Source organism: Nannobrachium achirus, assembly GCF_963921795.1.
Source record: "Nannobrachium achirus genome assembly, chromosome: 16".
NCBI lineage: Eukaryota > Metazoa > Chordata > Actinopteri > Myctophiformes > Myctophidae > Nannobrachium > Nannobrachium achirus.
The window spans coordinates 21,390,289-21,403,761 of record NC_137823.1 but is presented as its reverse complement, the minus strand read 5'-3'; the positions used below and the strand labels follow the sequence as shown (position 1 = coordinate 21,403,761).

The window sequence follows — 13,473 nt, the reverse complement described above, 5'->3', positions numbered from 1 at the left end:
GGGGCTTGAGCTTTTATCTTCCTATAAAAGGTGTTGAAAGAATTGCCCTCTCTGTGTAGAAATCCATGCCGTTATGCCAAATCTTCAGTATTCACGTGATCATGCTTAGTTCAGTGTGTATCAAGCTCCAAAAATAGCCGAACCCCAAGCTCACAAGGTGTCGCAGCGCGACGCGTTGTGAGCTTGGAGGTCTGCTATTTTCGATATTTCACCAAAAGGCCCTTTTAGAAATGTCAGTCCCTGCCTCTCTGTTATAACATTCTCTGCATGTCCCTGCTGCCTGGTGTGTTTTGTTGCTGTTATATATACTAACTGAGTTGGCTAAGGCGGCTATCATACCAATAAGCATAATGTTGTGTGGGGACAACAACTACTGTTTTATATGCATCGGGGAGCTAGCTGGCAGCTTCAACCGGAGGGCTCAATATTTATGCACATTTCAGAATGTGGATTTAGTCAGATAGGGCTTTGCAATCACAGTTTGACGGCGGCCGTGTTGCTCCATAGCTATTGCCAATGAACTGCTGATTCCAGGTCCTTTGAAATGCCAATCCGCCCCCCTGTAGTGAATTTATGGTTGGCGTTTTGGGAAGATTTTAAAGACAGTCTTTTCATTTCATATAGTCAAAAGCCACATGGGGACAGTTAAAAAATGTCCCAACTTAATCGATTAAGACCTTATTACGCATTACTACTTTAACCATTATTTTATGCTTCAACTATAAAAAAAAATGCAGATCTACAAGCTCGCAGCGCGGCACTGCGAGCTTGTAGATCTGCAATTTCTATTTTTTAAATCGGGATTTTTTTTGCAGATCTTTGAGTATATCTTTTTTAAAGCAAACATTTGTTATTCAAATATTTGCTTCTGGGGGGGTCCCTGGAACAACACATTTTGAGATGGGGGTCCATGGCCGAATACATGTAATTTTGGGGGTCCTTGACGTGAAAAAGTTTGAGAACCATTGATGATAGAAACATTAGTTTTTCCAAAAACGTTAGAAGGATATAGAAGACATTTATAGAATCTGGTCAAAATATTTGCACACAATTTCACGATTTTTCAAAAATAGCAGATCTACAAGCTCGCAGTGCGGCACTCGGTGCCGCGCTGTGAGCTTGTATATCTGCTATTTTTTAATAGTTAAAGTATGACAATAATGGTTAAAGTAATAATGTGTAATAATGCGTCCCCGGAGTTAATGCCTTAATTAATTCCCGCGCAAGAATGCTGAAGAGGCGGGCGGGGGAAATGGATGCTGTCTGTGTTATGTCAAGTTCTGTGGATAAATAATTCAACAACATCAAAGACAAATCCTCGAACCACTAAATGTTCACCGGAGCCTCACATTTAAAACGTTTAAACACAAATGAAGGCGATTCTGAAACGCCGGCGTCTTTGTTGTCGTTTCACTGCGGTCTCTTTTATGTGCTTTGAGAAATGTCCAGTTATTTATCCAAAAAACCCTGCACTTTTTCAAAGCTATTATTTACTATAAAGCAAATAGTTTGAAATAAGAACTTAACTTGTTGTGACCGTCAGGAAAGCTCCACCGGCTGTCTGTCCGTCATGTCACGTCACACTTTTGCCCTACTCTCATCTCCAGCACCGTTGCCCCTATCCATGCCAAACTTTGCACATACACTCCTTGGATGGCAACTCACAACCTCCACCATTTGTGTGTGTGTGTGTGTGTGTGTGTGTGTGTGTGTGTGTGTGTGTGTGTGTGTGTGTGTGTGTGTGTGTGTGTCACGTCGCAGGTTGAGTACAGCATGACAGCAGCAGCGGGCGTGCTAACAGGCTTGGCTAAGCTAAAACGCCAAGACTCCAGCAGATCGCAGCACCGCCCCATACCGGCCCTGCCCCCCGGCCTGGGACCCCAGGAAGGAGCTCCTAGGTATGCTCAGCTGGCTGGGTTATCACTGTGAACAAGTGAACGACAAGACAAGTTAAATATTCCTTGATTAAACACATATTTCGAGAAGCGTTTAGTCTGTGGGAGAAAAAAGTGTTTTATTTCCGTCTGTGGCCGAACGCCATTTTTGCTCTCTTGTTTACTTTCTGTTTATATATATAGAGTGTAAAATCCGCATTGGCGGGAGTGCTAGTAGATAGTAAAGTAAAATACTCAATAGATATATGTCTACAGTATGCGTCAAGCGACCCTAAAGGGCGAGGTCGGTCCATGTCTTGGCCATCTGGCCCAAACATCGTTAACATTACATTGTTATGTGAAAGTCCTATGACGTCTATGACATCTGACATCATACAACCACTTTTATGCCCATACATGGAGATCCCTGTCTGTAGAACCAGCCACACATGTATGGGCTGTCTTGGCCATCTGTCTTCATATTCTGTTAGTGAGGTACCGGTATGTGCCGATGTGGCCTCCATATATGGGCATTCCCATATGAAGTCCTGTTATATGGGCTTAATATTGATGACATCAGGGAACTCCATTATGGGCATAAAAGGATTTTGTTAGAGTGGTGCCCCTGACATCACAGTGATGTCAGAGCGGAAAACCCATAGACTGTAAAAAAGTGTACACGTCTAGACTGACGGAGACATGATGTGCCGTTTCACATACTAAACTGCGACCTTTGGTCGCAATAACACAGTGTCATCATGTCCCCCGGTTAGGAAAAGGAAGCGGCGAGCTGATGTGGTGGTGGTGCGCGGGAGACTCCGCCTCTACTCCGCCTCGGGGTTCTTCCTCCTTCTGGGCCTCCTCATCCTCGCCATGGGCATCGGCATGGCAACGCTGGGCTACTGGCCCCACAGCCCGCACGGCAACCACACCGTGCCTTTACTCTCCATGCCCGCCGAGAACACTGCCTCTACCGCTGCTGCTGCTGCTGCTGCTGCTGCTACGGGAGCCAAAATGGCCTCCTCCGGTGACGTGAAAGGGCTCAAGATGGCCACCACGGGCGGAGCTGAGGAGGCGCTGATCTACAACTCCAGCGCTAGCAATAATGCGCCAGGTAACACCGTCACACACAAAGGTTGATTTCAAGTTCAGTTCAGCGAGGTCACAATGTGATCGCTGTTGGGCAGAAACCTTCGTTTTTTTTTCTTTCATAAATGAATGTCCTACTTCATTGTACTACAGTGCAGGCCCGGCGGCACGGGTGTGCAAGAGGGGGCCGGGTCCCCTCACGTGGACCACCTTGCCCCTCCCCCGCGGATCAGTGAAATCGGTTTTACAGAGTTGCAAATACTCAAAAACAAAGGTGACTTGCTTGAAACACACATTTGAATATGGTTGCAACCTTCATTTAAGCTCACGGCCCCCTAAGCCATTGAGTCCTGGCGCCGGGCCTGCTGCAGTGTAAAAGTAGCAAAAATTGCTGACCTACAAGCTCACAACGTGTCACATCTTTGGATGGATTGTTGTTATCGACAGCAACGATAGGTCATTGTCTAAAGCAGGGGTTGTGGAATTCTGTATCAAATAGTTGTTGCGGAAAAACAGTGTCAGAGACACTACACATTAAAGTTTAATATGAGCTCATAGGAGAAGTACATGAAACATTCAGGTTGGTAGGTTACTGTAGCTCTGGAGGCAAAACAGGGACAGAGCCTGGTTACTGTATACACAAAGATAAGAGAGGAACTTGCTTGTGTCCATCAGAACCAAGCTGTACGCTAAACAATATACCAGGCCTGTGCCATGTCGTCTTGACTGATATTCAGATGGTCGGAACATATCATAACAATAAAGGGCATAATTCAGACTCGCAGGCATTAGAGCCTATATGTGGTAAGCACCTTAACCCATTAAAACCGGTAAAGTTTTAGATTTTTTGCGTTGGCTATTAAAAATAGCAGATATACAATCTCACTTAGTGTTAATTTAACTCATTCAGTGCCAATGACGTCTCTTGACGTTTTTTTTTCAAAGGCCCTGGGTGCCAATGACGTCTCATGACGTCTTTTGTGTTTTTTGTATAGAAAGAAAAAACTTTTTTTTTTATTTTTTTTTTTCAAAAGATGTCAAAATGACCTGAGATCAGAGAGATTCTTTTCTCTGTTTGTGTGTTGGCTCCCTCGTTTAGCTGATTGAGAAAATGTGTGTTCATTCTAGTGGATGGACACTTTTTTTGATTCAAACAGCTCTATCTCTGGAACCATTTGTCTGATTGACAAAATTATTTTTGCCACTGAATCACAACAACTGTGTCTGTTTCTGTGGGGAAAAAAATATATTAAAAAAAAACATTTTTTTTCATTGCATAGTAAAGAAAAACATACAAAACCGTGGCACAGCTACCTTGGAGCCATTTTGGCATTTGGCACAGAAAGGTTAAAAAGAGCTAAAAATCTTGAACGTGATTAAAAAATGTTGAATCATTTTGAGAATACAAATCTTCTCTTCTGGGGGCCCCTAGCCACGGCCATATACAGTATATACAGTAGTATATCAATTTGGGGGTATTTGGCATGAAAAGGTTTTAGAACTACTGATTTAGAAGGCATTTGTAGAATCAGATTATTAATCAGATTATTAATCACTCAGCTATTAATTGTGTTCTGGGTAGCTCAGTCGGTAGAGCTTTCACCTTTGGACCACAAGGTCATGGGTACGATCCTGTGCACCGACCAACTCAGTATATGAGTAGCGCGGGCTTAGATGCGGCAAGTCAGGCAGCAAGTACTGGGAGCTGATGGTAGGCTCCACCTCCGCAATCCAACTCCCAGGGATCGTATTGTGATGGAGACAGACTCCCGCGTCTTACTGACAATAAGCAACTACCGACCTACTTACTTGTATCAGTCCCCGGAAGTGGTTAAAGGTTGTCACATTTTGCTCAAACTATTGTGACGTGGTGTAACCGTCTTTCTCCTGCTGCAGGTAACTCCTCGGTGGCGGGGGCCAGCAGGGGCCTCCTGGCCCGCTTCCTGGAGCAGCACCGCCACTCTGAGAGGATGAAGATGCTAGGGCCCTTCACCATGGGCATCGGCATCTTCATCTTCATCTGTGCCAACGCCATACTTCACGAGAACAGAGACAGAGAGACCAAGGTAAAACAACAACATATAGCCTATCGTCGTTGTCGGGTGAAAACCTTGTATTTCCAACACCACTCGTTTTGTATTTATCTTTTTTTTTATCCCACGATTTGCAAACTCCACACAGAAAGGCCCCTTTTATTTTTTTTGTACTATTATTTTTTTTTGGGGGGGGGGGGGGGGGGGGGGGGGGCTTCTATGCCTTTATTGATAGGACAGTAGACTGACAGGAAATTTCATTTGTACACTCTCAGAGTAAAATCTACATTGATTTCACAATAGTAAATTAGGGTCTCAGAGATAGAAATACCATTAAATGGTGGTCTGTAGCCTAATGCATATCAAACTGGGGGTCCTTGAAATTAAAATGGTTGAGAATCACTGGTATAGAGTCGTAAACATCTTCTCTTACATGGGGGGTCCCTGGCATATCTTTTCCATAGGGGGATCTGCGCGATAATAAGTGTCAATTTGGGGGTCCTTGCCACGAAAACAATTGAGAACCACTGCCCTAGAGGCCCCGGTGCCCTCCCCATCAGCTGCTGCGTGGTTTGGCTGGAGTGCGAGTGCTGGGACGCACCGAAAACATAAATCATTGTGTGTGCTCTGAAACGGCAGATAAACTGGAAACGGTTGAAAAGTAGATGAGAGAGAGAGAGAGACACGCAGCAAAGGTTGTCAGGAACAGGACTTGAACCCGTGACACGCTGTCATACTTCAGAGCCTATGTGGTATGCGCCTGGACCGCTAGGTCAGCAGGCACCCCATGCAGGGAGAACACTACTGAGCTCACACACACACAGTGGGGGACATTTGTTATGACAGAGTGTTCATTCCAGGGAACTTGGTTCCACACATGAATAGCCAACCTACAGAGCTATGGCTCACCAGTCATTGTGTGTATGTGTGTGTGCGTGCGTGCGTGCGTGCGTGCGTGTGTGTGTTTTTGGGGAAAGATTTTATAATGACCTGATTGTGTGCCACAAATCTGGATGTTTCTGTGTTTTTGACGATCAGTCCCTCCTTGTCCGCTGTGCCTCAACGACAAAATGTTGGGAGTCGGGACTAGTCTGCAGGTTGGCACTTCCACAGTTATACCCAGGAGAAAAGAGGCTTGAGGGATGTTAACAACTCAGTATTTTGCGTGTCGACCGCTCATTATTGATTCTTCTTTTTATTTTTGGCGGTGGATTTGACATAATGGCTTGAGTGTGTGCTGCCAAAGCTGTGGGAGGAGTAGCGTGCCAAACTTTGGGTTGCTCTTTTTTCCATTTTTCCAATTAATGGAAAAAATTTAATCACTGATAAATTAATATAAATTACACTATACTATATTATCGCCTAGCAAAATGGAAGCACTGGCTTGAGCTGTGCTGACAAAACTTAACAGGAGTAGCCTTCCAAACTTTGCGTTGCTTTTTTTGGGCATTTTCCCATTCAAGTCAATGGGTAAATCTATTCACTAATAAATTAATATAAATTACACTATACAATATATTGCTTAGCAAAATGCAAGCACACGATTCACGATGAAGCCGGTCATACTGTATGGCTTGAGTGTGTGCCGACAAAACTTAAAGGAGTTGTTCACCCCCAAAATGACTTTTTTTCTATTGATTAGTCACGCAATGTAGCCTGACACTCAGCCTGAATTGACATTTCGTTTCACTTCATTATTCAGTCTGAAAGTTCTTCCCCTGAGGGCGATTGCAGGGATGGGCGTTGCCAAAAAGAGGCAGTCTTCAGCGATTGGTTCACCGACCAACACATGACATAGTGTTGTTATCATGCTTGTTATGTGTGGCTGGCTAGTGGCTAGCCTGTTGCTTGCTAGTGCTACTTGCTAACCAAAGAAACAGTCAGAATAGGAGCACTACGAACTAGTAATCAAACACAACATAACATGCCTGCTACTGGTGTTTCATAGCGAGATCGATACGATCGCATTTTACCGCATTTTAGCGCGATGCGCGGTACGGTACGGCGGCGAAGCTGGTGTACTTGGAAACACTCATGAGTTGTGGGAAACCCCCACCCACGCTGATCACAAGACGCTGATTCACAACGCTGATTCGCCGTACGGATTTTCAACCGAGGCAGGCCTCTTCAATGAGAGCACTTCTAGACCCCTGAATCGCCAAAACAAAAAATGTAAAGGGGTGTGGCTAGCGATTCAGGGTCTGGAACTAGGCTACACGCAATGGAGACTTGAGTTCAATAATATTTTTTGGTTTTTGTCGCATTCCTAAGACAAAAATGTGATAACAATAAATTTACCCCCATTGATTCCGGATGGTGACCCGTTTCGAAACGGGTCACCATCCGGAATCAATGGGGGTAAATTTACTAGTATCAAATTTTTGTCTTAGGAATGCGACAAAAACCAAAAAATATTATTGAACTCAAGTCTCCATTGCGTGACTAATCAATAGAAAAAAAGTCATTTTGGGGGTGAACTACTCCTTTAACAGGAGTATCCTGCCAAACTCTGGGTTACTTTTTCCGCAATGCAATAACAAAAAAAGGGACATTTCTTTTCCTAGCATTGTTTTGACACGTGCCGTTCGCCTTGAGGGTCCATTTTTGGACGCACGCACGCACGCACGCACACACACATGCCAAGAGGAGGCTACTGGCACTGTGAATAAAATGGAACCCAGACAATCATTAATCCTAACAATACACTGTACGGGCAGCATAACCCAGTAGCCAACATTCATATCATTATTCTTGCTCTCCACATAATGCACATGAGTCACTAACAGTCAAGGGAGACGCGAGCACATTTCCAGCTTACTGAAATCATCAGCGTTCGTCCAGATGTCCTCCAGGCACTTCTATTCAGTTCAGGGAGTACTTTTCTGCTTCCCCCAGGGGAGCGGAGATTGGTTTCACATCTTCACTCTGCAACCGATGGCTCTGCTAAGATGGCTATTTTCTTTCACTCAGAACAGAAAAATAACAATCGCGGGCATCAATGCTTTTGTAAAGGCCGGTAGAGAAGGCCACGTTTTAAATATGAACGTGATTTAAAAGTTAGATTAGGAGATAAATGCACTTTTTTGAATCACATAACACAGGCTGTAATGAGGAGCCGCGACTTCCTGGTCACGTGATCTCCCGGTGCATTTTGGGAATTGGAGTGTTTTCCTTCACGGGCGGGTGCTTCGTACTGTACAGTAAGCTACAGCTTACTGTAGCTTACTGTACAACGCGTCGTGGGCACCGGGAGGCATCAAAGTTTGACAAGTTGGCGTGTCGTGGGCATCAAATGAGTTAATAGTCATCTACAACGATGACATTTATCATCCTATAATTTCTCCTCTCCTGTTCCTCTCATCATCTCCTCTGTCTCATTCTCTCTCCTATAACCGCCTTAGTGTTCGTTTATCCCATTTGACTCTCCCAGTTCTACCTTTTACACTACGATACCATATAAACATCAAAGCTAGCATCTATCTATGCAAAACGCCATCTAAGTAACACTCCAGACACTTATGAATACCTAACACTAGCTGGCAGACTATAGCTGGCATTACCTCCGATAGTACCCTGCAACTAATTGCCTTGCCTCCTTATAATTAATAATCAAGACAGATTATGCACAACATCCCATTGCACATTTTTCAGCACCCTAGAGCATTGGTTCTCAAAGTGGTGTCCGGGGACCCCCAGGGGTCCTTGAGGGAGTTCCATGGGGTCTCCAGCTAAATGATAGTTAGGAACCAAAGGGACCCATTTGTACACTCAGAGTTAAATTAACATTGATTTTACAATATAAATTAGGGTCTCAGAAATAGAAATTCCATTAAATGGGGATCCTTAGCCTAATAATGCATGTCAGTGTGTCAATGTTGTGGTCCTTGATACAAAAAATAACCACTGCCCTCGAGGCAGAGTTCTCTCTCTAGCTCTCTGTCTCTGTGTCTGTTTGTGCACTCTGACACAGCTGCAGACTGCGCTGTGGGTATTTTGGTGCCACTGTTTACAGAACGTTATCGTTCATCAGTGTGTGTACTGTGTACGCTGACATAGTTACCGTCATAGTTATAGTTATCGTAGCCTCGTGCAGCCAGACAATTTCACTGCTCTACTGTATATGGAAGGTTTTTTTCCAAGGGGTGGTTAAAGAAAATGGCTCTGGACACAATTGGTTAGACCAGACCAATACTGGGCCCTGATTGGTCACCCAACTCTTCTGGGTCTAGAATAAAAAGGAAGGATATCACACTGGGCGTGTCCCAGCGTGGTACCGGGGTATTGCACATGCGCAGTGTTAACAGGAACTGCCATGGTGGAGTGTTCCTAGCCTGCTTCCAGACCAGAGACCCCGCCCACTCTCAGAGTGGACTCTTTCTCTGGTCTGGAGCTGAGTACAGGAATCACTTTTTATTTTCGGTTGCTCCAATGAGCGCGGGGGGTGGGGGTGGGTCTAACGAATATCCAATCCGCGCAGCAGTTGAAACGATTCAAACGAAGTTCACACACAGGCAGGCTGAGGAAGGCACACGCACACACACGCACGCACAGTTCACCAAGCTGTTTATGTTGATTACATGTTTCTGGTCGCAGTTCTGTCACTGGCACAGACAGAGACACACACACAATCACACACACTGTCCGCGACCGTGCGTCGCGTCCACCGTGCGTCTTGATCACCGTGCATTGCGATCACTCGCGCGCGGATGCGCGCGTGCATGCTCGCAAAAAAAGTCCCTCCCTGTAAATCGCTTAGAATAGAGCACAGCTTCAGACTAAAGCGTGAGCTGAGTCTGAAATCAGGCTAGAGTGTTCCAGCAGAAGCACTAGATAAAAAAGATCATGATCCGTTCTCAGTAGAGCGAGGTGTGTGTTTGTTTGTTTTGTTCTCTCTCCACTCATCACCTAAACAGCTGCAGGTTTTCTTATATTTTCTGCATAGTGGCTGTGTTTTATTTTTTTTAAAGGACCCCAATTGAAACAAGCCCAAGGCTCTTTGGAGGTGTTTATCCTTTTAGTTGACCTTGTACCAGCTGTTATGAAACTACCTTTTCCTATGCAAACTTCTAATAAAGTTTTAAATCAATCAATTGTGGGAAATAATTGGTCTTCAGAGGGATGCTTTTATATAATCCTGTACTTTGAAGCATATGTCTTAATTGTAGTGTGTGCCGTACTTGTATGGTGCAAAAAATTCAGACCGCACAATTTAATTTATTTATAAGCACTTACACAAAATATCAGTAAAACAGCAGTAGATGAGAATACGATGGATTTCTATAACTTATATTCATTCAGGATATGCAACATATAGTTGTGCCTATTAGGGCACCAAATAAGCCTACTTGTTTTGTGGCATAAGAACATTTAATTTGAGCAAAGAGCAAGTCCCCTGCAGGCACTTAAAGTAGGACAAAACAAACACTACCATTTAATGTTTACACGCCGCCATCTACTGAGCCAAAGTGTAGGTGCAGGCCAGATTGTACTGCGCATGTGCCATACCCCGTTACCACGCCTGGCACACGCCCAGTGTGATATCCTTCTCTTTTTATTCTAGTTCTGGGTGAGGAAATGGATTCACAATGGAGCGGGGTCAGACCCAAATCCGATTAGGGCAATTTATTTTTGCACCGGCGGATTCATCTGAATTAGGGTTGACTACATGCGTACACTCTGCTTGTTATTAGTTATCACACTCAGTCAGGGGACACGCAGCAGTGCCACCTCACAGTTAAATATTTTACCCTGGCATTTAACTCTTGTCAAATGATGGCTTTGTTAATGGGACAGAGAGGACAGGGATACGACTGCCCCCGGTGCCCTCCCTGTCAGCTGCTGCGTGGTTTGGCTGGAGTGCGAGTGCTGTGAAGCACCGAAAACGTAAATCATTGTGTGTGGTCTGAAACGGCAGATAAACTGAAAACGTCTGAAAAGTAGAAGAGAGAGAGAGAGAGAGAGAGAGAGATATACAGAGACAGAGACAGAGAGAGACAGACAGACAGAGAAAGACAGAGAGAGACAGAGACCTGTTCATGACCGGCTACAGGTTATGAACAGGCTGTCCATTCTGTCATGCTTTAATAGGTGGTTTAAAGGTTGAACCGAACTAAGAGAATGACCATAGTTTATATTGTCAAGATATCACCTGTGTCTCTTGGACATTAGTGAGGGTACGTCACAGGACTTACGAAGGCATGATTCCGAACTGCACGCCTTGCCCTTGATACGTGCAACTCAGCCACGGAGGATACGTGGACGTTTCCACTGTGATGTTTTCGGTGAACGGAGGGCTTTCCTTTTCTCCTGACGTGACGTCATTATATCGCATCATTCCTACTGCTTCCATAGATGGTCCCACTCTTGCACTTTCTGCTTTCACCTCAGCAAAAAAAAAAAAAAAAAACTTTTGATTCTACTCCAACTTGTCAAATCTGCTATTTATGTGCCATAGGTCCGCACCTGGCCTTTAAATGGAATGGGCAACAACACTCTAATTGGTGCTTTTTTATTAAGGTTTTATTAGTGCCAAAAACACACCCACGACTAATTCAGAGAATAAGCAGCCCCTTTGCACCTTTGTACCTTACTTTGTGCCCAGATTGTGCGTGCCAAAACATTCAGTTTCACAGTGTACCCAAAAGGCACCTACTCCATTAACAAGAATGTAACTCTGACGCTGTCTCCACCAGGTGATCCACATGAGGGACATGTACTCCACGGTCATCGACATCCACCGCCTCCGACAGAGGGAGTACAAGCACCACCCCTACCCCCACCGCAACGGCTCCTTCTGCGCGGCGGAAGCCGGGGAGAGCGCCGGCGCGGCGCGGCAGGCCGGGGGGAGCTCCCCGCTCGTCTTCTGTCACAGCGCCGGGAGGAGCTCGCTGGGAGGAGCCGAGGAAGAGGAGGGCCTCCTGGGGGCCGAGTTCCAGGAGGCCCGGAGGCTGCACCCGGAGCGGCCGGGGGGCCAGAGGGCCGCGGACGGGGAGAGGGAGTGGGGACGAGTGGGGGCATGCTCCATCGTCTCGTCCTCGCTCTCGGCCTTCACGCTGCCCGTCATCAAGCTGAACAACTGCGTCATCGACGAGCCGGAGATGGAGGCCATCACCGAGGAGGAGCAGCAGCACCGGGCGGCGGCGTGCGGGTGGCGGGACGGCGAGAGGGGACCGCAGAGGCACGGGGAGAGGTCGCGACACATGGGGGGGCCTCCGAGCCCCGCCATGCTCTCCCTGGCCGTGCCCGTGGCCACCGTGGCCAAGGCCTCCAAGCCGCCCGGGCTGCAGCGCAGCCACTCCGCCTCTTCCTCCTCCTCTTCCGCCTCGCTCTCGCCGGCGCCGTCCTCCTCTACCTCGGGCTGCTGGCTGTCGCCGGGGGCGGCCCGGAGCCACCAGGACTTTGGCGGCTCGAACTCGTCCCTGCACATGCTCAGCAGCCACTCCAAGTCGCTGGACCTGGAGCGCCGGCAGAGCACGCTCAGCGTGCACCGAGCCGAGCCGCAGCGCAAGCACCCCAGCTGGCCCCGCCTGGACCGGAGCAGTAGCAGCGGCGGCGGCGGTAGTGGCGGCGGTGTGAACAGCGGCAGCATCAACAGCGGCAGCATCAACCGCGGCAGCAGCAAAGGATACGCTCGCCTGGAGGACAGGGACGAGGGAGGGGCGCAGTCTCTCCTGGTGCCGACATGGGGGGCGGCACCAGCGCCGTCCCCCGCCGGGGGGGCAGGGCCGGTGCCGCCCCCCATGACGGAGGCCGCGGCAGCGGCAGCAAGGAGGGACTACAGCAAGAGGGAGAAGCTCCTCATGATATCCAGGTCGCACAATAACCTGAGCTTCGAGCACGACGAGTTCAACAGCAGCGCGCTTAAGAGGGGCAGCTCTGAGACTCGCTTCTGAGTGGAACGTGCACATGTGTCGCCTTCTCCTCCGAAGAAGTCGGGGTCTGCGGTGGAGAGCGTGCTGTTCACATTGTCAAAGTTCCTGCGAAGGTTGAGTGTCTTCATAGAGAGTTTCTATGGAGTGTTTGTTTTTACAGACACAAACACACCGCCCTGGACGGACATGAGACGAGGGTTTTAGATCAGGTTTTTAAAATATGGCCATTTTCAAACGTGCCATTATATTACACATCACAAGTGGGTGTAAGGGACCTCGGAATCAAGATACCATTCATGATACATCATACAACAGTTAAGCCAGTTCCAACCTGGGTACAACAGGGTTTCAACTATGGTGGCGTATTGTGAAGAGATACTGTAGATAGGCTATTGTTCCAAACCTTATTTAAATTCTGAATTGTTTTTTAGAATAAAACATGAATTGGGCTATGAGCTAATTAGGACATCACAGCTAGGTGTCATCCACTGGAACTGACTAGCTTGTCTGTACTTTAACCAGTGCTATTCAGTCTCTCCAGTATTTGTGCGGCAGTGTTACTGATCCCCTCCTTGAATGCCAAATCCAGTAGCCTACGAGTTAGTA

The 13,473-nt window shown here is 46.8% G+C and overlaps 1 protein-coding gene across 1 annotated transcript in view; it reads left to right on the top strand.

Annotated features, from left to right (window-relative positions):
- The window catches only part of tmem200a (transmembrane protein 200A), a gene marked incomplete at its 3' end in the record, with an annotated part of 60,732 nt that extends 47,844 nt beyond the window's left edge, over positions 1–12,888 (top strand). The window contains exons 2-5 of the mRNA XM_080744786.1: positions 1,762–1,898; positions 2,648–2,988; positions 4,860–5,029; positions 11,689–12,888. Coding sequence (XP_080600912.1) covers positions 1,774–1,898; positions 2,648–2,988; positions 4,860–5,029; positions 11,689–12,888 — 1,836 coding nt within the window. The 5' untranslated portion in view covers positions 1,762–1,773. The remainder of the gene's footprint in view (positions 1–1,761; positions 1,899–2,647; positions 2,989–4,859; positions 5,030–11,688) is intronic.
- Between the last annotated feature and the right edge of the window lie 585 nt (positions 12,889–13,473).